The 25563-nt window shown below is 41.2% G+C and overlaps 1 protein-coding gene and 3 long non-coding RNA genes across 9 annotated transcripts; 2 read left to right on the top strand and 2 right to left on the bottom strand.

Moving 5' to 3' along the window:
• The first annotated feature begins 15614 nt into the window (after positions 1-15614).
• On the top strand, positions 15615-16440 carry LOC136244541 (uncharacterized). Its single transcript, XR_010695406.1, has 3 exons — positions 15615-15874; positions 16168-16261; positions 16396-16440. It is a non-coding gene; the product is annotated as an uncharacterized lncRNA (long non-coding RNA).
• Positions 16441-17005: 565 nt separating this feature from the next.
• Positions 17006-18745, top strand: LOC136248041 (uncharacterized). The gene is made up of 2 exons (XM_066039857.1): positions 17006-17268; positions 18048-18745. Exons 1-2 carry the CDS (start codon positions 17094-17096, stop codon positions 18743-18745), a joined length of 873 nt encoding a protein of 290 aa, XP_065895929.1. The 5' UTR covers positions 17006-17093.
• Positions 18746-18817: 72 nt separating this feature from the next.
• LOC136247173 (uncharacterized) lies at positions 18818-21340 on the bottom strand. Of its 6 annotated transcripts, none has more exons than XR_010697152.1 (8): positions 21152-21340; positions 21025-21082; positions 20748-20966; positions 20208-20686; positions 19668-20162; positions 19388-19613; positions 19124-19328; positions 18818-18845 (listed from the first exon to the last, which is right to left on the bottom strand). It is a non-coding gene; the product is annotated as an uncharacterized lncRNA (long non-coding RNA). The 6 variants fall into 6 exon arrangements; XR_010697149.1 differs by having other exon boundaries at positions 18818-19328; positions 19668-19772; positions 19974-20162; XR_010697150.1 differs by having other exon boundaries at positions 18818-19328; positions 20748-20941; positions 20991-21082.
• A 13-nt stretch (positions 21341-21353) lies between these two features.
• On the bottom strand, positions 21354-22025 carry LOC136247172 (uncharacterized). Its single transcript, XR_010697147.1, has 4 exons — positions 21938-22025; positions 21829-21879; positions 21552-21787; positions 21354-21497 (listed from the first exon to the last, which is right to left on the bottom strand). It is a non-coding gene; the product is annotated as an uncharacterized lncRNA (long non-coding RNA).
• Between the last annotated feature and the right edge of the window lie 3538 nt (positions 22026-25563).

Below are 25563 nucleotides of genomic sequence, written 5' to 3'. Positions count from 1 at the left end.
ATAAGGTGTACTCCTCCTCCACAAGTACAACATAACATTTGGTAATATGCTACAAGTTAAGGAAAATAAAAACTCTGTGCTACTTTGGCCACAGATATTACTTTACATTATAATTTTCTCCATTAGTTGAAATGTAATTAAATCTGATAGTGAACACAAATTTATGGTAGTCCTTTCAGAATAGATGCTGCATAAATGTTCCCTTTACATGTGTTTGCTGTTACGGACTCTCCACATGCTGTACTGTTTCAAATCCTTTTTGTTTTGGCCGGGATAGTTCAAAGAAACTCCATTTGGTAGCACTAGCTCTATATCCTAACTTGGCTTTTCATGGTATCATGCCTCTAATTGTGACCCGGTCTGCGAAAAGGGCTCTTATAGCTTTTCCAATTGCATATATATGGTAACCCATAACTTGACTGGTGAATATGGTACAAGCCTACAATTTGGTCACTCAACAACCCTAACCTGGCAGTAGCTGTGGGTGTAATTACATGGTGATAGCTTTAGTAGATTAGGAGTTATGGTTAGCCAAACATGGATAATTGGAAAGGCTATAAGAGCCCTTTTCGCAGACCGGGTCACAATTATATTTTAAATTAAATAGACAGTTTAATATAAAAGTAACAATATACAAACAGTAAGTAGTTGAAATCCATGGGCAGTTTGTGGTATCCATGTGTAACGCTATAATTTTAGCCCAACTAATGTATATTGATTGCTTATTGCCATAAGTCATTTCTTTTTATACAGTGTTCTTAGCACAGTCTTTATCTGCTCTGACTTTTACAGTTCTATATTCCTTGCTCTGTGTTCTATTACAATGCATGATCAGATTGAGTAAATAAAATAAAAAAACTACCACTGTTTCATCAAGCTATAAGAAGTTATAGTACAAGTGCAATAATGTGAAGTTATGCTACATAATAAATAACTACCTGTACTTCAAAATGAAATGTTTCTAGGAAATCAACCACAAACTTTTGATTGGGTTTTCATAGAAACTATGATCTGTCAACGTAGTGGCTTTAACCCAGAACTATTCTGAGGTTTTCAGTTTCAAGATGACTAGATTGCACAACACATTGACACAGGGTATATAGCTGGCTATTTAATAATAATAGTACTTCAAACTAGCTGACAGTGCATAGACAGTTACATATATACACACATGCACATGTACAATATGCTGCGAACCTATCATGTAGCTAGATTATGCTTGAAGGCTGACAGTTATTAAAGTACTTGAGTAACTTCTTTACTAAAGTATATATCTATCTCATTTCTCCAATGTTGTGAAGATGAATCTGTTGGAATACAGTATGATCATGAGTTTGATGTACTAGTGTGCTTGTTGTATAGTAATCATGGCTTGGTTGCATCTGAAACAAATAGAAATTTTAAGATGCATTGTGGTGCTATTAAAAGCAAATCTTTCAGAATACTTCAATTCCATCTTTAATCAAGTTGATTGGTATATAAACATTCAACGCTGGCCTTATCTAGAAACTAAAAGTAATGTTTGGTGTGTTAAAAAATGTTTCTCACAGGTTCTTTTCACAAGTTTAACTGTTGACTATGCTTAAAATGTTTCTAGGAAACTAACTACAAATTTAATGTAAACAATCGGTTTTTCACAGAAATTTAAACAATAATTGTTTTGAGGTTTTCACTATCAAGATGCAACACATTGACACTATAATACTACTTTGAAAGTATTCTAATACAGCAGCCAATTTAATAAAACCACAAGTAGCATAAAGAGGAGGGTTGAAGAGAATTGTATGAAACAATATTATTTGTGACTAAATTTGACAAATTAGGCTTCCACACTTACCTATAGTTTTATGACTGAGACATCATAACTCGATGTAGGAATATGCCATCAGCTTTAAATTTTGACTTGTCTTGTGATGTTACGAAAGCATCATGTGAAAATTTCAGGTCTTTAGTATTCTGGCAGGTACTGTTACAGTTAGTTGAAGTCCAAGAATTAGAATGTGTGGAAGCACAGGTTTTGTCAAATTCGGTCATATTTAATAGTAAAGAAGCACTCGTTAATATATGCATTATTACTTGATGCATATGTGACCCGGTCTGCGAAAAGGGCTCTTATAGCCTTTCCAATTATCCATGTTTGGCTAATCATAACTCCTAATCTACTAAAGCTATCATCATGTAATTACACCCACAGCTACTGCCAGGTTAGGGTTGTTGAGTGACCAAATTGTAGGCTTGTACCATATTCACCAGTAAAGTTATGGGTCACCAGTAAAGTTATGGGTTACCATATATATGCAATTGGAAAGGCTATAAGAGCCCTTTTCGCAGACCGGGTCACATATTATTATTGTGAATGCATCAAGTAAAAATCAGACCTTCAGATCATTCAACTAAAAATGCTTTTTAAATCATAATTAACTTATATATTCATGGTCTATTCACTATAAAAATTTTATGCAAATTGAATGTACTGCAGCTGTGTGCATGTATTAAGTAATTTGTACCGCTGTTCATTTTCAGTTAAACCACTATAATTATAAGCATGCTGTTACAAGACAGGATCGATGGCGAGACAACGGATCAAGGTCCAGCACGCGAACCAACACAAACTCTTATTACTACTTTCTAATCTCAAGCCTCTACGCATGCGCAATATATACACCATCATAACACACACACCCCACAAAATCTCCCCTACAAACAGAAGGTACACTACTACAAAAGTGAGGTGGGTGGTAAGTACAACATGACACAAGTACATGGGTGTATATAAGCAACAAAACAAACAAAAAAAAACCAAGTATGCAGACAGTTCCAAAATGACATAATCCATAATAACAATATGCCAAAAAGTAAAATCAACTAAGGGAAGAGAAAAAAAAAACTATCGTTCAAACCTCACATAGCTCTAGACTGAGCGTCTGCCAGCACATTATCATGTCCTTTTACATGACATATTTCCAAGTCATATTCTTGAAGGGCTAAGCTCCACCGAAGCAATCTCTGATTGCTGTTCCTCATCTTATTGATGAACACTAATGGATTGTGATCCGTGAAAACTTGGACTGGAGCAACTGTGGGACGTAGATAAATGTCAAAATGCTGAAGAGAAAGCAGTAAAGCCAAAGTCTCTTTCTCACATGTAGAATAGTTACATTGGTGAGCATCAAACTTTTTGGAAAAATAACAGACAGGTAGATCGATCCCTTGTAGGTCCTCTTGTAAAAGGACACTGCCCACGTGCACTCCAATGTCACAGGCATCCACAAAAAACTTAAATGGTGCACTGAAATTGGGTGCAACAAGTACTGGTGCCAATAACAACACTGACTTAATTCGTTCAAATGCACTCTGACAAGCTGATGTCCAGAGTCCAGACAAATTTCTGTTTCTTCTGAAGAAGTGCAGTAAGCAGAGAAGCAATTGTGGCAAAGTTGTGACAAAATTTCCGATAGTAACCTACCATTCCCAGGAATCTCATGAGGTCACGTTTATCTTTAGGTACTGGGTACCTCTGAATGGCTTCAACCTTAGCTGTCACCGGAGCGACCTGACCTTGACCAACTACATAGCCTAGGAACACTACATGAGCATGACAGAATTCACTTTTCACTAGGTTTACCGTCAACTTTGCATCACGTAGTCTGAACAAAATATCACGGAGCTGAACAAGGTGCTGTTCCCAATTGTCACTGTATATTACTAGATCATCTATGTACGCACCACAACCTTTCAGACCTGAAGTCACCTTATTTATCATCCTCTGGTAAGTAGCTGGGGCGTTTTTCATCCCAAACGGCATTACAGTATATTGGTATAGCCCGTCCGGTGTCACAAATACTGATACTTCCTTTGCCTGCTCAGTTAATGGCACTTGCCAGTAGCCTTTTAACAAATCAAATTTGCTAATGTACTGAGATTGTCCGATTTGGTCGATACAATCGTCTACTCTAGGTATCGGGAAAGAATCAGATCTGGTCACAGCATTGACTCGTCTAAAATCAGTACAAAATCTAAATGTACCATCTGGTTTGGGAACCAGGACACAGGGGGAGCTCCACTGGCTCTGACTCTCCTCAATGATGCCATTATGTAACATGTATTCCACTTCGTGTCTTAAAGCAGTCAACTTAGCAGGGTTCACTCGGTAAGGGTGCTGCTTGATAGGGCGAGTATCACCAACATCTACGTCATGATAGGTAGCCGTTGTCCTCCCTGGAACATCAGGAAATAGATCAGAGAATTCCTCAACAAGCTGCTTGATTACAGCACTCTCTTTCTCTGGGAGATGATTCAACTTGTCACTTATCTTGGCAAGGATGTCTGAGTTGTGCAGCTTCATACCCTTCTCCACAGGACTAGGATCAATTCCATTATTAGGAGGGTGACTACTTACAGTGGCTACAGTTCTGCAAGAAGTGGGACCATCCTTACCATGGTAAGGTTTTAACATGTTGATATGGCAAAGTCGCTTCAGCTTCCGTCTGTCTGGGGTGCTAATTACATAATCAACTTCACTTGTCCTCTTCTCCACTGTATAAGGTCCACAGTACCGGGCTTGGAGGGGGCTACCATGAATGGGGAGCAACACTAATACCTAGTCTCCAGGACGAAATGTCCGTGTTCTAGCCTTTCTGTCGAACCATGTCTTCATCTTACACTGACTCTCATTAAGTTTCTGCTGTGCCAGGTCATTAGCCCTCGTTAGTCTTTCCCGTACATCTGATACATGTGTGAGAAGATCATCTGATGAGTCTTCAGCTAACCACATCTCCTTGAGGAGTTTCAATGGGCCACGTGGGGTATGACCGAACACTAACTCAAAAGGGCTGAATCCCAACGACTCCTGTACAGACTCACGTACAGCAAACAGTAGGAGTGGAATGCCTTTGTCCCACTCTCTCTTCTCCTGTACACTGTGAAAAAAGCGGGATATAAGATGGTATTTCCAGTGGCTTATTGAATACAAAAAAGCTTGGTATAACCTGTATTATACTAACAATCCCACATAAGGCTTTAGTTAATGTTTAAACATACTGAAACCATATATGTGATAGTATAGAGTGGGCATTATATCAGATATTAAGCTATTTCAAGTATTGTGGTAATTAAACTGAAACCATACATGCAATAGTATAGTATGCATTATACTAAAGTATAAGATGAGTATAATACAGGATTTATATTAAGGCTTATTTGTATTCAATAGGCCACTGAAAATACCATCTTATATCCCACCTTTTTCACAGTGGTAGGCAGTAAGCACTCAACATGTTCTTTAATGTCTGATGGAATCTCTCTAATGCACCCTGTGACTGGGGGTGGTATGCAGTTGACTTCACTTGCTTGATACCCAGTTGAAACATGACCTCTTGAAATATCCCAGACATGAAATTTGAACCCTGGTCGGACTGAACTGACTGAGGAAGCCCCACCAGAGTAAAAAATTTGATCAAAGCCTTCACTATCTGTGGTGTCTGGATACTTCGGAGCGGAATGGCCTCCGGAAAACGGGTAGCCGCACACATTATGGTTAGGATATACTGGCTTCCACTCTTACATTTGGGAAGTGGCCCCACACAATCAATAATAACATGCGAAAATGGCTCACCTAACACTGGAATGGGCTTCAGAGGAGCCACTGGTGGCTTCTGATTGGGCTTTCCCACCATCTGGCAAATATGGCATGAACGAATGAAGCTCTTCACATCTCTGTGAGCTCCAGGCCAATAGTAACGATTCAACACTTTACAATAGGTCTTCTTGATACCTAAATGGCCAGCCATAGGAGTCTCATGTGCCAGACTCAATACAGTGCCACGATACTTCCCCGGGAGAACAATCTGATGCAGAACTTTCCGTTCATCACCAGCAAGGACGTCTGGTGACCGCCACTTCCTCATAAGCACACCCTCCTTCCAGTAATAGCAACTTGGTATTACAGCAGCTTCCTTCTCACTAACAGCATACTGACTAAGTGATTGCATCTCAGAGTCACTCTCCTGCTCTTTAATTAGATTCTGTCGGGACAAAGCATGGTTAAAATCTAACTCATCTACCTGCTGCTCTGCCAAATTACTGGGTGAGACAATAGGTGAGTGCTTCAAAAATTTGTCAGCTAAATCCAGTTGTTGACTGTCCATATTCAAATTTGGTGTAGATTGTTGGTGTTCATCCTGTTCAACTGAGACCCGGGAAGATGATCTAGCTCGCGCCATAGCCCGTGTAACAGCATAGGCAGGAAATAACTCTGAATTCTCTTTTCCTGTTCCTTCATCATTACAGCTCATCTGAGGCACCTCTGAAACTTGAGGGTTCTCCACTACTCTTCCTCCAGCTAGATCATTTCCCAACAGGACTGTGATTCCTCTCACAGGTAAGGAGGGCCTAACTCCAATTATCACAGGACCACTGAGTAAGTTACATCTCAAAAACACCTTGTGCAATGGTACCTTCATTGTACCTAGTTCCACACCTTGCAGCAACACACTAGTTCCAGTAGCTGACTCATTTGAAAATGGCAAAGTATCTGCTAGTACCAGAGATCGTGATGCTCCCGTATCACGCAAAATTGTTACTGGATTCTCTCCCACTGAGCCAATAAGGATATCGTTTCCCGTGACACAAAAGGCTCATATTCAACTGGGACCTTCATTGACTCTGCTTCAACACTACTATCTTCTAACTTATGGGGTGCAACAACAGAATTACTACGAGTTTTACCATCCTTCCTCTCAAGGGCTGGGCACTCAGCTTTGACATGTCCTCTGCGCTTACAGTAATAGCAGGTCGGGCCCAGTGGCAACCTGGGTGTTCCCCGATCATAAGGATTCTGTGGACCTGTTCCACTTCTGTGGTCACGCTTTCCTGTGCCTGAAGTTTTATTTACAGGATTTGAACGGGCAACTGGCCGGTTAAAGCTGTTTCTGTGAGTCAGTGCATAGTCATCAGCTCTGGTTGCCGCTTGATGAAGGTTATCCACTTTCTGCTCATCTAGGTAAGTCTTTATTTCAATAGGAAGGCAGTCTTTAAAATCTTCTAATAGGATGAGCTGTCTCAGTTTCTCAAAGTCACCATTTACTTCATTTGAGGCACACCACCTATCAAACAGGGTTTGTTTCTCTCTGACGAATTCTAAATATGTCTGTGTCGACCCTTTCTTGGTGCAACGGAACTTTTTTGGCGATATGCCTCCGGCAGCAGTTCATAGGCCTTCAGGATGGCTGACTTTACCGTGTTGTACACAGAGCTTTGATCGACAGATAAAGCTGAATAAACTTCTCGGGCTTTCCCAACTAGGGTACTTTGAAGTAACAAAGTCCAGACTTCTCTGGGCCACTCCAAACTTGTTGCCACCTTCTCGAAGTGCAGAAAATACCTGTCTGGTTCTGTCTCCTGAAAAGGAGGAACAAATCTTATATGCCTTGTCACATCAAACTTCTCCGAGACACTGGTAGGTGTTTTAGCAGTAGCTGTAGCCAGTTCGAATTCCTTTGCCTTCAATTGTACAACAATCTCACGTCCCTTAATCTCAAGCTCTTTTATTCTGAATTGTGCCTCACGCTCCCTTTCCTTTTCTTGTAACTGTAACCGTTTCATTTCAATAAGGTTACTTTCCTCAATAGCCTTTTCATCGTCTGACACAATATTCTCATCCATTAAATAATTACTCACAAGCTTCTTCACATCTCCCTTCCTCATCGAAGTACTTACTTCTAGTTTAAAATGGTTTGCCAGCGCTACTAGTTCTGACCTCTTCCGCGCGGCCAATTCACTTAACTTAGGAGCAGCTACGAAGGTTTCAACACTGAACGACATATCTACAACTCGCAACGATAGTCCACAAAACAATAATCCACGAAACGAGAGTCCAATAACAATAATAATCACCACCAAATAAAATCCACAAAACGATTCCAATTGTAGCTCACCATATGGCGACCATGCCATACACTAAGATCACTGTCTACAATAGAGCGTTTTCATTTCCATGGTAACGAATGATGACGTATAGGGCACACCCACGGTCGCCATATTGTTGAACCGGAACTGGATAGTGATTACTGATATGGCGGCTGATGAATTGCCATTAAGTGACTATGCTCGGGAGTTGTCTATCAGTAATAAGAGGAGGTACCTCGAGAAGCTATCTGGAATTCAAGACCCGTATTTGATTCCACCCTCTGAATTGATGAAAGGCGTTTTTACACCTGCAGTCACGAACACAGATATCTTCAACTACTGTACTTGGTCCTGGGACACAGCTTTTGTACTTCACAACGGTTTAAAGCTCATAAAAATCTTGATGCGTACAAGTACTTCCTTTGCGGATTCGTGAACTACCTGGGTTTAAAGCGATTTGACAAAAAATTCGCTGCAGTAGCAAAGGTAAATTTTAGCTACACATGCAATCACTTCACTTATATGTACTATAGGTGAGACACTCCCAGCGTGCTAATGATCCACCAGTGAACACTTGGGTGACATGTGAGCATGATGGCACAGTTGAGGCAGGTCACTGCACCTGCATGGCAGGCCTTGGTGAAGTTTGTTCCCATGTTGAAGCTATTTTATTTTATGTTGAATTGGCATCATGGGTTTCCACAACTTGTACACAGATAGGTTGTGTGTGGAAGGAGCTGCGCTTAGTGGAAACGATACCTTATACTTGAATAATGGACATAACATTTATGAAGCCTAAAGATTCTATTAGCTGCAACAGGAAAAGGGGAGCACATTTATACAATGACTCATTGCCTGATTCGACGAATTTGTTATCCAGAGATAAATAATTTCTCCTCTAAGGCTACTAAGTGGGGGTGTGAACACGAGACTTCAGCATATGTAGACATTATGAAAGATGTTCACTCTGGCTTTGTTTGCAAGGAAAGTGGGCTTATTATTAGCATCACATATCCCTTCATTGGGGCTAGTCCGGATGGTATTATCCAGTGTGAATGCTGCACTGGAATAGGGGTACTGGAAGTCAAGTGCCCTTATTGCATTCATGATGTTGAACCATCATCAGCTCCCTCCATTCAAGATGATGGTAACCTTTTGAAAACACACATGTGCTCCTATCAAGTACAGACTCAGCTCTTTGTGTGTTCTGCTGATTTTGTAATTGTGACTTTTCGTGATGGTAATGCAAGCATCTCAATCCAGAGAATATTTCGAGATAAACACCTGATCAAAGACATAGTTGACAAAAGTTCTCATTTTTTTGAATTATGTATTCTTCCAGAACTGCTGGCGAAATGGCATTCTCGAGAACAAGTTAATTATGCCAGCACAGACTGCAGCAGCTTCAGCTGTTAATGATACTTACACTTACTGCAAGGAAGACAAGGGCAGTGAGATGGTTGGATGTGACAATGATGATTGTGGGAATGATCGATGGTTCCACCTCTCATGCCTTAATCTGAAGAATCCTCCACGTGCCAACAAGTGGTATTGTGCAAACTGTCATTAGTTGCCTCAATTTACACGGAAGAAGCAAAAGAAATAATGTTATCATATTAATGTACAGTTACAGTATTTGTCGTGTAATGAAATTACTACATAAATTATTTAATGCTGAACAAATAATTATAATTTTGTCTATAGTAGCTTTTTCTCCATCTGCCTTAGGTTTCACAAAGTCTATGGGGATACAACTCATAAGAATAGAGTATCTCTGCCTCGTAGCACCTATCACCCTCTCAATGTGTATATGGACATTTGCCAGTTAGTGAGTTTTCTCAGGATCTTGTGGAGACAACTGCACACATCCATGTGTGAATGCGGGTATTTGTAAAATTTCCTGCATTCTGGCAACATCCTCATCAATGTCAAAACCGCGGTCAGCAAGGACAATGTCTCCCGGCAATAATTTTGAACACAGTTGACATGTACAGTCAAGTGTTTATCACTCATTCTTCCTCCCCAAGCACATGAAACAAAGGTAGTTACTCCTTGTGGACACATTGAGATGAACACTTTAGCAGTGTTAGCATGTTTATATTGCGACCATGTTGCTGACTTAGCTACTAAATGAGATGGTTTTTCAATCTTTATCTCATAACAGTCAACAATTGCCACTACCTTAGTTCCATAGCAGGCACGAAAGCAGTTTGGCATAGTTTTCCACAGCTGCTCCTCAGGCCATTTTGTAAGCCACTGCAAACGTACCATCATAACATTTAGTGTTGCATGGAATGAACGTGACACAGTAGCTAGTGATACATTCAATCTAATATGCTAGGTGTTGCAGTCCCAGATTAAGCCTCAACTTTAAAAGAACTATGAGGAATGAACGCCAGTAGAATGCTCGTTTCTCTCCATTACAAAAGAGTTTCATCACAAACTCAAATGTTGACAGCAGCAGTGCGCACTTGGTCAGCCCAGTGTAGTAATGTACCTTGGAATCATCTGACAAAAAAAACCTCTCATTGAAAAAATTCCAGTCATCTGTCTGAACCCCAACATCACAAGTCTGAGGTGGAGTTGTTTGTGCACCGTTTTACTGTGATACAACACTCCTTGGTCAGTTTGAGTACCCTCATTAACAAACACACAGCCAATATCTTCCTCTGATACTTGTGCAACAACACTGGAAGAGGCAACAGAAGATGAGGTTGCAGCTTCTTCCATTCTTTGCCTTCTCTGTTCAGTTCGTATTGCCCTATCACTAGCTGCTTGCAAAGTACTCACATTGACCTTGTCATGCCCTAGGTTAATGCAAGGAGCCCAGTCAACATCAAACGTTTTCATAACATATCTGTGCTGGTTTACCGAAATAAAATGAATTAGTACAGCACAACACACCTAGTTTGTAGCACTTACCGCTTTCAAAATGATTACTGCAAACATAAACATTTTCTAAACATGGCAAATCGTCTCTATAACCAAACTCTTCTCCTTTCCGTCGTTATTTCGAGGTCCTTGGCGCGTGATTATGGCTTGTGAAACGAGCAATTGTTCCTTCCAGGCTTGCTACTGTCACTAGAACAGCCAACAATAGCACAATTAACCATTGTATTCACAATACAAACGCTGTAAAAACAACAATCACTACCGCAACGTGGTTCAACAATATGGCGACCGTAGGTGTGCACTTTACGTCATTATTCGTTACCATGGAAATGAAAACGCTCTATGCAACTAGCCTAGCACAAAGAGAAAACAAAAACAAAGCGGCTCGACAACAAAAGTCAAACCTGTTTCGGTACCTTTGACCCGGTACCAAGGATTTTGAGCTTAGGCGGAACGACCTCCGCAGTGACTTCTCCACTGCGACGACAAAAGTTCACAATGTCGTTGGTTTTCTCTCCCGGACAAGCCCCCACTTGTTACAAGACAGGATCGATGGCGAGACAACGGATCAAGGTCCAGCACGCGAACCAACACAAACTCTTATTACTACTTTCTAATCTCAAGCCTCTACGCATGCGCAATATATACACCATCATAACAATGCATCCATGCAGTGAATATATCTTGGTATAAAACAGTTTATTTCAGTCTCTAAAATGGTTTGTGTATGAAGGCCTGATTTTTACTTGATGCGTTCACAAGTACAAAATGTTGTAATATAGCTAGGTACAGTAGTATTATTAACATGCTTTTTTTTTTGTAAATTGTAACCCAAATTAATACATCAGTTTTGTTACAATGTCATAACTTCACATTAGCTAAATAAAAACAAGGCAAAGAAATTGTGACCATCTCAGCAAAAACCCCGTCCGTCAACTTCTGAATTTTGCTTTATTTTCTCAACAATATCTGCATAGCCCAAGGAATGGTTCACCAAAATTTCAGTCTATTTTGGTGGATGTATAGTTTTGGAATTACAACGATAGAAAGAAGTAAATCGATTTGTACAGTGACTTTACTAAAAATAAACTACAGGCGCTTACATTTGCGGCCATTACTTCCATTTAGATCAGCCTATAAAGATGAGATTTGGCTTACACTGTTTACCATGGATTGGCACATCAACCAAGATATAGTTTTAGCCCTGCAGTCGCTTCAATGCGCATAGGCGTATAAAGGCGGTTTATTGAAGAAACGGTGACGATTCAATTTACGTTACCGAATCGTAAACAACCGCACGTGACACGCAAACCATTGTGGCTACAGATATGAAACAAAGATTTTCGAACTCCCCATGAGTAGGCGAATAAGACGGTATATAGGTTTAATCGATTTAACATTTCCTTTCCTGCTCCATTAAAACTTGCGTAAAATTTTCTCAGTGCGTATATATACGGTGGGGTCTATTCTAAGGAACGGAACGGAATGATGGACTAAACCACGGAACGGAACGCTTTCTCAATTTGAAGCTTGCAACTTACCATTGCTGAAACTGCCCTTACAAGTTATCAGTGGCACCTCCAGTGGTTGATTAAACATAAGATAAAAAGAAATAAAGGATCGATTGTGGGTTCTTGTTGGTTGTCATTATTAACAAAGTATTAATTGTGGGATGAGCTGTATTAGTGATGTTCATCCATGGTTCATCTACGGATATATCAAGAAGGGCACTTTATGAGAGCTGTTTTGCTTATTTTGATTTTAGAAAACAGTCTGGGCCAGCTTTTCAACTCATAAATCAGTGTACAAAGCAAGCAGGAAGACACTGGTAACAGGAAAGAGCCAGCTGAATTAAAACTTGAAGAATTCTGTGCAGTGTGTGAGGAACAAATATTTTGGCAGACCGCAAAGAGGCTATATTCTGCAAACATCACTGAAGTGTATCCATGGAATTATTAACAGCTGGTGCAGTGGACTAATGCCGTGTTCAATAGTGAGCTGATTTTTTCTGTTGCACAAATTCAAGGATGTGTCTGACTGCTAGCCTTGAATCAGGCTAAATGCCAAAACTCAAGAAAATCTTAATTACTATAAGCCTTCTGTGCATGTGAGACTATGTCCATAGCCACCAGGCAAACGTGATTTGGACCAAGATGTGTGTGTAATTTCAATGTATGTAGTCAGACCTGAAATGGAACACTCACATTAATTACATACCATCTAAGAATCCTAGAATTTCTTAAGTGTAGCATTTCACATGCTTCACTTCAAACAAAACAGGTTAAATTTGTTCGTCTGTTTTCAAGTGATTCCCAGTCCAGCTGGTCCATGAAATTACAGTGGGATCACATGTATTTGTTACAGTGCAGGCTGCTCTGTGTTGGATCTACTCTAGAGTTGAGATTTCAAGGTAGACTGCCAATGTACTGACACTGTTGTAGCATATTTAAGTGGAGAATAAATGAATACGGTAATGCTAGATTACTTATGTATACAAATTTTTCATACTGAAATTGATATCTCATTTTGATTTGTACCTCCACTTTGCAACATATTCAAGAACAAGAAGTTACCACCCTTTTAATCTCCATTCACTGTCGTTAATTAACCAAGATCTCACCAGTCTTTGTTTTTTCCATCTACAATATTGCTTTGGAACAATAATTATCTAAAGGCTCTAAGTATTTAAATCTGTAATTCACCGTACTAATTTTATTGATTTGTCTGTATGTTTTCTTCATTTTCCTTTGAAGTTGTACAGTATAGGTAAAAAAAACAAATTTTCTCTCCCATCTTATTCTAGGATTTCTATTGACTAAGAAAAATTTATACAGGCTCAAATTAAAATTGAGAAAATATAAAGAAAGTGAACGAATTTTTTATAAAATAATATACAGTCAGTTTGCTTTTGGTGTCTCCAACCGCAACAAAAATTCGATGAATCCATGCATCTCATCGCTGTTCGTCTGAACATTTTGAAAGTGATACCTCACTCAATCAACCATATATTCTGTTTATTAGACTGAATAAAGTCATGATCACCTAGCCTTTTCCTGTCACCAGTAACTTTCTAGTTAATTTCTCTGTGGATATTATGCTCTGAAACTGAAATTAAGTGGTCTTCTAAACTATTTATCTTGTCAAGATCAGCAGAAACAACTGACATCCAATCAGCTACTGTATTGTAGTAACAAAACTTGCCTTGGTCATGTAATAAATGAATTGAAGAGACCTGCTTGATATATCAGTTAGTAGAACAATCTCTGCATGAGACCGCTATTAATATTTTATTATTATCCTATTCCATTAATAAAATTCCTGGAGGCTCCACTGATAAAATGCAATTTCAGTGATGATAGCGGCTAGCCAAGCGGCAAGTTTTGATTCAGAAAGCATTCTATTCTGTAAAATAGACTCCATCCTGGATTCAATTCACTATTCAGGCTGAGATATCTGGCATTAGTCCACTACTCTGTTAATGAATCACTGATGTTCACACAATATAGCCCAGCCTCCTCGAGGTATCTGATTATTTGCTCCTCACACACTGCACAAAATTCCTTTAGATTCTGCTTAGACTGAATTGATTCAGCTTGTCACCATACTTGTTTCCTTTGTAGTGTAACTACATACTGATTTATGCCGATTAGAAAGGCTGGGCCCCAGACATGTACATTCTAAAGTAAAAGTAAGTAAAAACAACTCACATACTAGTAAAACAAGTCATGCATTAAGTTCCCTACTTGATACATCCGAAGATGAGCACATTGAGTCAGCTATTCCCACAATTAGTACTCCGTTACTAATGACAACCAACAAGAACCCACAATCGATCCTTAAATTCGTTTTATCTTTCTTGAGGTGCGTTTGATTAACTGCTGGAAGTTCTTATGATACCACCGATAACTTGTACAGCAATGGTAAGCTGCAACCTTCAATTTGAGAAAGCATTCCGTCCCGTAGTTTAGTCCATCATTCCGTTCCGTTCCGTTCCGTAGAATAGACCCCAACTATATATAATAGTGTATATAGCTAGCTAACACGTATAGCTATATATAAGGCCAGGCAAATTGCTTGACCATTGTTTTTCATCCCCGCCCGAATCCCTTGTTACCCCACCGCCTCTAATTTCATTATTGCTGCTATCAATCACTTGCACACGTATTTTGATGCTAAGAAGGCTAGCTATCATTTTACATCACAGCAATTCTTGCTGTGAAGTTTCTTTCTGCTACATGATTTTATCAGACCATGTAGTGATCTCACAGTGCGTGGGAGACCAATTAACTTACAATGGGGTGATTTGTTCAGGTAATGGAATGGTTAAAACTGAGTATTTAGACAATGATGCATGTTGTTTAACTGAAGAAAAGGACCGGAAACACTTAGCTAATTTCGCTACCATAAGTCTCTTTATACATAGATAGTTAGGAATGTGATTTGTCATTTGTCCAGTGGCGTAGCCAAGGGTGGGCATGGGCGGGCATTTGCCCAACCATCACAGTTTCTTGCCCAACCATCACAAACGTTTGCCCAACCATCACAAGTAGCTTAAGATTCACGCGAGGATTCACAGCAGCACACAAAACCACCCTACTTTGATACTGTAAAGCGTAAACATGTACCTCATTTCTTGAACCATGACTTCAGAAGGGATCGAGATAGATGGTATATCACGTGATCCATTACGCGGAAATCCCTTGGGAAGTCCCTATAAAAGACGCACGTGCCACGCTCTTTTTTTTTCCCGGGGTAACCAGCACCCCTTGCCACCAAGGAACTTGCCGCGCTCCTTGGCGAGGTTTAAATTCGAAATTTAAAATGGAGTCAAAGCGTGGTACACTACAGTCGTGGTTCTGTATCTCTGAGTCACAGTGAGTGATAATCGTCAGTAGGATTCAGTGTGGATGGTGCTGGCAGCAAAATATTTCGTTTCAGTGGATTTGTCAAGCGTATTTTTTTTGATAAGGAAAGTACCGTATAGCCTACCTTACTGCTGATGAAAGAAAACAGGAAAACGTGACTCTTCTAGATAACAATAATAGCATATGCAAATGGAGCTGGAAATGGAGAAAAGGTCAAGTCATTATAAAGCGTCACGTGCACAAATTGTACTGATTAACCGAGTTGTGGTTTACACCAGATTCATGCAAAATGTACATTGGCTGCTATAAGTCTGGGACGAAGCTTTCTTGGCATGCTGATATTTGTGTTATAGTTCATAAATTAGCACCCCGGCCTTCATTTGGGACCATGTGGCGTTTACTTGAAAAAGCATTTCATATCGTTGTGGTGGTTGGTCTGTAAACTATACTGCCAGTTGATTGTGGTAAATATGTGATGAACTGTTTACATTGTTGGTTCTTGTAGGTTCAGCAGTTTGATGTCACGTGATACTCAGCTACGGCGATCGTCGGTGGATGCCTGCCCTACAAGTTTAATAGATAGCATATAGCTAGTAAATGTATGCATGCATGCAAGTAGCATTTATTTACACTATAGTATAGGTAGCTGTAGGCCTTGTGTGCATACACTTTTTTATATTCTATGATAATGTCTCACATGAAAGTGAGCGCGTTTCTTGTGTGTGTAATTAAGTTGATGTTATGCCCAACCATCAAATATTGGCTGGCTACGCCCCTGCATTTGTCACACTTAATCACTCACAGAGCTCTATGCATTACTATAAAAAGTTAGTTTGTAATGTATTAGACAGTAAATTGACCATATCTCTGAAACCCTTCAAGATATCAAGCTGAATTTTACACAAGGTAGATATGCACCCATGCAGTGCTTCATTTTACCTATAAAAGAGAAAAATACTAATATGCCAAAAAGGGTGTATGGTTTTCCAAAATTGGGTCAGAAAATTAATTGATTAATTTACAGACCATAAAAGCATTGGTATTAACCATAGACATTGTTATACACATGTTAGTGTTGACAGAAGAATATGTATATACCTGTATGTATATATGGTATCACGTAGTTAGTGAATGTATAATACAGGTTTAACCGCAGGTTAAACAGGGTTAACTAGAAGGCCGCTCCTCACCTCATTCATAGGCATCGGTAGGCTTCACTGCACGCGACGTTACGATAGTACGAAGCATCCGTCATTTCAGTCATGCCGGTGCAAGGTCTCGTGAGCTTGCTGAGTGGGCGGGATATTTAAATCAACGAGGCTCCCGCCAGCCCGTCGCTTAGGAACGTTTCGCAAGCTAACTACGCTAGAGTGAGCAAGCGAGCTGCCTTCTCTGCATTTCTTTATTAAGTGGTGCCATTGTCGTGTTTTCATGGAAGAAAACAACCAACCTCAGCCAGGACCGGCTCCAGCAGTGGCAGCCCCAGTTCCACCCCCAACTCTGGCGAACTCCGACGTACATCGGATAGCCCAAACAGTCGCCGGAATACTTCAGCCTGCGGGGGGTCACCCCCTGCAAGCGGGACTACCTTCCGCTTCGCAGCCCGGTAAGTTTCAACGAGTACAATGGTAATTTCATGTTATAATGGTAATTACGTCATGTCTTAGTTATCTATAGTGCACCTTGACCAGCAGCTCAGGTCCAAGGCGATGGCAAAGCTTCTCCGCCGTGCAGCGGGTGTGGCTATTGTGCCTATGAGTCAGGAAGTCGAGTAGTGGACAGGCACGCTTGCCATTAGCTACTCAGGGGTCAGGCACGCTTGCCATTAACTACTCAGGGGGTCAGGCACGCTTGCCTTTGCTCAGTGGATCAGGCACGCTTGCCTTTGCTCAGTGGATCAGGCACGCTTGCCATTACTGGGACCCGTTGCTATGGGTCAGGCACGCTTGCCATTACCGGAAGGGTCAGGCACGGTTGCCATTACTGGAAGGGTCAGGCACGCTTGTCTAATGGTTTGTCAAGGAAGAGTGACCAGGCACGCTTGCCAAGCATTGGGTTCACTCACATTGTTTTTTGAGCTCACCAGGCTCACGTAGTATGCCCTGGCGGAGTCGAGCAACGCCCTCGCGTCATTGGTAGTGTGCAGTTGTTAGCCCATCTGCGATGCTTTTATGTACCCACACAACCTCCTGCTGACGGACGCGCGGTGACTGGCTTTAAATCATTTACAGCACGTCGTCCCCCCTTTAATTGATCTGGACAAGCGCTGCAACACTGGCCTTGGTCATTAAGAGCATCTGGTCACTGTGTACATGGGTATAGTCAGGTGATAATTGTTCCTTTTATGGCCGAGCAGCCACTTCATGCCGTTCTCTCACTATCCAGGCATCCCAATACTACCTGTGGACCCCTCACTGGCTAATCCAGGGGAGCTGGCTCCACTTCTGTCGGCCGCAGCCCTACCATCATCTTCCAGGCCATCCACGGTAGTGGTGACAGAAGGTATTCCTCCAGTAGCTCGTCAACTGGTGGAGAAAATCAGAAGATGGGATTATGTCAACTTGGCAGACCTCTTGAAGGATCCCCACAGCAGAGAGCAGCAAGGGACGGCAGTCAATGGTCAGACAATGTCACAAACTGCCAAGCAATCTCTTTCCATCATCAGCTGGCTCCGGGCTTACAACATTTTTTCAGCAGTACTCCTGTCATCAGAGGAGACTTCCAAGGAGGAAGCAGCAGGTCTGGCTGCCTATGCTCACCTGATCTTACAATTGTCAGAGGACCTACAAGGCAACCAATGGTCTCAATATGACATAAACTACCGTGAATGGGCAGCAGCTAAGGGTATTCGGAGATGGGGAGAAATGAATTTAACCATTTATGGCTGCTGCCTAACATCTAAACATCTTAGTCAACCTACCTGCCCGATCATCGGCTCCAAACGGAAATCTCAAGGACAAGTCTGCTACCGGTGGAATGAGGGTCTCCCCTGTAGCAAACTATCCTGCAAATTCAACCACAGATGTCGCACTTGTGGGGGAGCCTACAGGGCAGTTGACTGCACTCCCTCCCAGGGCTGTTAAACACCCTTTTAATCACCCATTGACTATAATCTGCCATATTTATCATCACTGGCTGCTGGTCGGCTCAGTAAATCACTTTTATCATGAATGTGTCTCTAGACTGGTTAATATTTTACATATATGGTCATGTATGCTGGTCACATCTTTATATGTTCATGTGTTACTACTCAGTATTAAAGGGAAGGGGCAGGGTGGAGTCACTGACAGCCTATCAGGATGGAGCCTCAGGCATGGGAATTTTAAAGTGGACCTCTAAACACGAAATGCCTGTATAAGAGAACCCCTAGTCTAGGCTTTCAAGGAGGTATATTAAGGGGCCCCATTCTGAATGGATGTCAGAGAACTCTCACCCTCTGTCTTAGTGTTACTCTTGCTCACTCCAAGTGGGGTAGGGAAGGGAGCCTTATGTTCCACCTCCTCGGGTGTGACTATCATTTGGCTGTCCTCTTCTCCCTCCCTACAGAGCTTACAAAGGACTGGAGAGTGTTTGTCCAGGGCATGGTGTCAAATGGTCTTCACATCTACACAGACCACCTCCTGGCGATTGACTCCTGCAGGTCTCCTAGCCCTCATTGTCGGCTACCTATGGAGATTTTCACACCATTAAATATACATCAATGGACACAACAACTGCAATCTCACCCAGATGGCCGATTTTTCTCCTATATCATTCAAGGAATCTCATCTGGATTCAGGATTGGATTCAACCATTCTCACACAGTCCTTTCAGCATCCAGCAATCTCCCCACATCTAATGATTCAATCATAGAAGATTATTTGGAACGTGAAGTAGCTCTGTCCAGGATGTGGAAGTTCCCTCATAACTATTCCATTCCAGGTACTCAGATAAGCCCACTGGGACTAGTACCTAAAAAGAACAAACCAGGGAAATGGCGCCTGATTATGGATCTATCTTCCCCACCAGGAGAGAGTGTCAACGACGGGATCTCATCAGAACTATCATCAGTTAGCTATACATCACTAGACCACCTGGCTTCCCTTGGTACTTTTACTTGGTAGAGGATCTCTGTTGGTCAAAGCTGATATTCAAGAAGCTTACAGAATGGTACCAGTTCACCCTCAAGATCAACCTTTACTGGGGGTACAGTGGAATGGCTGCATATACTTGGATAAAATGCTCCCGTTCGGCCTCAGGTCCGCCCCAAAAATATTTTCAGCAGTAGCTGACGGGCTCCAATGGATTCTCAGTCAAAAAGGCATCACTCACCTCCTCCACTATTTAGATGACTTTGTCTTTGTGGCAGCTTCGATGGGAGATGCATCAACACAGAAGGACATTCTCATAACAACCTACACTCAGCTTGGGATCCCATTAGAGATGTCCAAGCTTGAAGGCCCCTCCACCTGCTTGACTTTCTTGGGCATCGAAGTGGACACTGTGGCAAATCAGCTGCGCCTACCGGTAGGTAAATTACTCAAACTGAAACAAGAATTGACTCACTGCCTCCATCGTACGTCCATTACCAAATGTGAGTTGGCCAGTCTGACGGGTTTGCTCCAGTTTGCCACAAAGGTGATACGCCCTGGGCGTAGCTTCCTCCATCAGTTGTACGCAATGCAATCAATTGGCTCTCACCCAAATCACCATGTCCGCTTAAACTCTGCAGCCAGAGCTGACATCACTTGGTGGTACTTGTTTGCAGACAGCTGGAATGGTATCTCTATGCTTTGGGACAGCCACATTCTCAGTCCAGAGTTCATTACATTCTCAGATGCATCAGGCTCCTGGGGATGTGGAGCATTCTGGGAATACCAGTGGTTCCATCTCAAATGGCCAGTTAATTTTCAACTTCTTTCTATTGCCATCAAGGAGTTTATTCCAGTTGTCTTGGCTGCAGCTATCTTTGGCCGTCAGTGGCAGGGTCACTTAATCCAATTTTCGGTGGACAACATGAGTGTCGTGCACGTCCTCAACTCTACCTACAGTAAAGACCCTCATCTTATGCACATGGTACGTGTTTTGGTTTTCCTGGCAGCTCACTTCAACTTCTGGTTCAGAGCGGAGCACATTGAGGGAAAGGCTAACAGTCTTGCAGATGCGTTGTCTCGCGATAATCTGGAATACTTCCTTTCTAAGTCAGAGTCTCCCACCAGGGACTGCTCTCCGGATATCCCAGCTACTCTCATGGCTCTCCTGGGCGATATTCAGGATTGGACATCTCCTCGATGGATCACCTTGTGCGGTGCGACACTAAGACAACTATGACATTCACAAGTACCTCACCTTATGCTACAAATACTGTGCAATCTTTCCTCACCTTAATCCCATTGACAATTAGTATATTCATTGTATCCCGAACTTTAGCTGCAGGACAGCTGGAATGTGTGTTTTTAATAATGTGTACAAATGACTATCGTTGTAACACTTACACATGTAACACTTACGCAGGTCATAAATCAATCACTTTTGCAGGTGGCCCCTACAACATACGTACTGAATTTCGGTCGGTCACCTAGTCCTTTTATAGCCATACAGTCCTAGGGTCCTTAGGCCCGACTAAGGCATCAGTAGGGTATATATGACGTCCCAGGGTCCTTCTCAGGGGTTTGAATGTCAGTCTCAATCTCCCTTGTTATACATGTTATACAGCTCTCTCCCCTTCACAGGCCTCTCAAGCAGGAGATCTCCAAGTGTCATCACCCAGGATCATCCCCAATCCTCAGTCTACAGTTTGGATCAGGCAGTTTGCCGTTACTTTGTAGCAGCCTTGTCATCATCAACTCATAAAACCTACAAGGCAGCAGAGAGAAGGTACCTGCAGTTCTGCAATAATTTCTCACTAACCCCACTCCCAGTATCAGAGAACATATTGTACTATTTCGTAGCTTGCATGGGTCAGGAAGGACTTGCCGGTTCCTCTATTCGAACATATTTGTCTGGTATTCGTCAACTTCAGGTGGCAGCAGGCTTCCAGGATCCACACTTAGATCAAATGCCCCGTCTTAGCCAGGTTCTCAAGGGTGTCAAAGTCCTGGCAGCAAGAGCAGGAAGGCAACCCCGATCACGCCTCCCAATCACCCCTTCGAATGCTTAGACAAATTTGGATGTCTGGGATCTCTACCTTCAACAATACTATGTTGTGGGCAGCAGCCTCTACCACAGTCTTTGGCTTCTGCAGATCGGGCGAGATCACAGTAGAATCAGAGACAAATTATGACCCGAAGATTCACCTGTCCTTCGCGGACTTGGCGGTAGATAATGCCACCTCTCCTACTGTCATCTCCATCCAGCTCAAGCGTTCAAAGACCGATCCTTTCATGAAGGGTGTCAAGCTAGTACTGGGAAGAACACAAGATGACTTATGCCCAGTAACAGCACTTCTTTCCTACCTGGCTATCCGAGGTAATGCTTCTGGGACACTCTTCATGTGGGATGATCTTAAACCATTATCAAAGACCAAGTTCATTGAACACGTCCGTCAAGCTCTTCAGTCGGCCAATATTCCAGCTCATCTGTATTCAGGGCACAGCTTCCGCATCGGGGCAGCTACAACAGCAGCATCTGCAGGCATTGCAGACTCTGTCATTCAAACCCTGGGCCGTTGGCAGAGCTCAGCTTACCTCCTGTATGTCAAACTTAGACCGGATCACCTTGCCAATTTGTCTTCCACTATGGCACAGTGCCCAATTTGACGGACCCATGTACAAATTGTATTTCATGATTATAATACCTATGTAACTTCAGCACATCTTACCCCCTGAAATGCAAGGCGTTGCTTGTATGGGTGTGGCCAGACAGCCTCAGGCTCATGTGGAAGCAGTCTAAATGCTGGCTCCGAGGCCAGCTTAGGTGGGCTGATTGTACCACATGAGCTAGGTTAAAGTAATGGAGGGTACACGTGACCGAATCATCCTCGGGATCACGTGAGTCCGTCACGTGATCTAGAAAGGAACTACAGGAAGGTTCCGGGAGGTTCGGAAATTTCACCCTGGCACACCCATTATCCCACACGAGGTAGAATCATTTAGCAACAGGGCCATCCGATCATCCAACGGTAGGGTCATCGGACTAGCCGCACCTAGTTAATATACTATAAAGGGTTTATATGCTTTAAAATCACTTCCACAACTATTCATGACTGATTCTACCATTATAGACATTCAACACTGGTAGAGTAGCTCACCTAATATCGGACGGGCTCCAATATCGGACGCCATTTCTCCTAAACTACAATGAAGATTCAAACATTCTGCACATCTCCAAGTAGGCCAATGTTTCATCAACTTGTGTACCAAGTTTCAGATCTCTGGGGTTCTTGGTCTCGGTACAGCAGTCTTTTGAAGACAAGTCCGAATTATACGTAAAATCGGAAAAAACGCTCAATTCAAGGACAGCCATTGTTTGCAGATCACACTTGCATTAAATCAAAAATTGCATACCTTCAGATTGTAGGGCTACTCATTTACTTTCTAAATATGTATGGTTTATTTCATTTAAAGTATTGTACTGATGAGTTATAGACCAAAGAAAAGAGGCTGTCACTGGAGCAATAATCGCCCTAACTCAAAATTGTAATCAATGCTTTGAAAATATTTTAAAGTGGATAATTGCATACAATTAATCATTTACAAGTTGTCAAGCAACTTTTCCAATAAATTCACTGTCCTCCAGACTTAAAGTATTTCAGGAATACCAAAACCCTCTAATAGAGCAGTCAAATACCCTAATATAACAGTCACCAATTTTTTGCAAAAAGGTGGTGTAAATCAATTCTACATAATGCTGATATGCTTAAAATGTGGTTCTACGTACTTTTTGCTTTAGAGTTTTAGGCTTTCAGCTGAAATGATTGACTTTTTATGTTAGAGTGTTTGACAGCCATATTAAAGATTTTGCTATTTCTGTAGTCAAATCTGCAGTATTTTATGTCTTTATAGTGTTGGATTTGCAGGAACTAGTGTTTAACAACTTTCAGTACACAATCGAAAGCAATCATCCACCTTGTATGCATTTTCAACCCATTTTTTCTGATTTTGAGCAAAAATAGCTAGGGCGATTATTGCTCCAGTGACAGCCTCTTTTCTTTGGTCTATAACTCATCAGTATACAATACTTTAAATGAAATAAACCATACATATTTAGAAAGTAAATGAGTAGCCCTACAATCTGAACGTATGCAATTATTGATTTAATGCAAGTGTGATCTGCAAACAATGGCTGTCCTTGAATTGAGCGTTTTTTCCGATTTTACGTATTATTCGGACTTGTCTTCAAAAGGTTGCTGTACCGAGACCAAGAACCCGAGAGATCTGAAACTTGGTACACAAGTTTATGAAGCATTGGCCTACCTGGAGATGTACAGAATGTTTGAATATTCATTGTAGTTTAGGAGAAATAGTGTCCGATATTGGAGCCCGTGCGATATTAGGTGAGCTCCTCTACCCCAATTTAGAACTAATAATTACGCCTATATTATGTAGTCAATATGGTTGACTACATAATAGACTAGCCACAAAATACTAGGTGGTACTGCAGGCTTAGGCCTTCTCACAAATCCCTATTATAGTAGAAAGCAGTTCATGAGTATGTTCAAATTAATACGCTAGTATTCTTGTTGTTGTTGCTGTGAGTTCAACCTTTGAAACATTTCTAGGAAATAACCACAAACTTTCAATGTGAATAATTAGCTTTACTGCTACTTGTAGTAGTGAAGTATTTGTTTCACTTACCTGAATTACTTGAAATGGTTATCCAAGCACTTTCATACAGGATACTTAGCACCACTAATGATTATTATGTCATTTTGCCTAAATGGTAGAATTAAAAGAGTTAGTGGTTATTAAATTTAATTCTTACTATTGCATGTTGCAGCTAAATAAATGCAATTATGTAAGGGAAAATTATGAGCTGGTGTATTATAAGCTTTGGCCTTCTCACAAATCCCTATACTAGCTAGCTAGGAAAGCAGTTCCAATAGAGTCACTGTATTTGAATGTGTTCACGTTATAGTATTAAATCTTTCTTGTTGTTATTGTGAGTTCAACCTTTGAAATGTTTCTAGGAAATTGACCACAAACTTTCAATGTGGCTTTTCACAGAAACTTTTATACAATCAGACAACATTGTGGTTTTAATAAGAACTGGTGTGAGGTTTTCACTATCAAGATGACTAGACTACACAGTGATGGCAAAAATTGATAACCATAGTATAGCTTGTATTTCAAGTATAGCGATTCCAGATTTCCATAATAATATTTGTTTCTTTGTGAATCTTCCATTGAGAGTTAGCACAATTGATTAGCTGTTGTATGAGTGATTTTTCAAAGAATTGGATTGTTTCTAGGGTTTCTGGGGGCAAGGAATACTATGGTGCCATTAGTTTGTTGCTACAAGTATGTGGCCGTGTGTTGGAAAACCTATAACTTTTGGGCACAAGCAAACATTTTGGGAAAACTCTAATGAAATTTTCAACAATTTTTAAAATTAATTGTTTTGTACATTAGGATAAAGCAGCTATTAAACTTTCATGCTGTGAAGTTTCACACTCATAGCTTTTTTCCTAGGAGATATGGATGATTATATCAGACCATGTAGTAATTTCACATGCATGGGACAACAATTAATTAAAAATTAGATGATTTGTTCAAGTGCTGGAATGGCTAAAATTTAGTCTTAGACAATGATAAGCTGAACTATCTACAAGGTAACTTCTTCTAGCTGATCTCTCTACAGGGTGATTTGTTTGTAGCTGAATTTGGTACAGGTGATTTGTTTGCAGCTGAGCTCTTTACGGTTTCTTTGTAGCTGAACTCTCTACAAAGTAACTTCTTCTAACTGATCTTTCTACAGGGTGATT

The sequence above is a fragment of the Dysidea avara genome, chromosome 2 (genome assembly GCF_963678975.1).
Source record: "Dysidea avara chromosome 2, odDysAvar1.4, whole genome shotgun sequence".
In the NCBI taxonomy this organism is placed as follows: domain Eukaryota; kingdom Metazoa; phylum Porifera; class Demospongiae; order Dictyoceratida; family Dysideidae; genus Dysidea; species Dysidea avara.
Note: the sequence above shows the minus strand (reverse complement) of the source record. Positions and strands in the feature narration are given on the sequence as shown.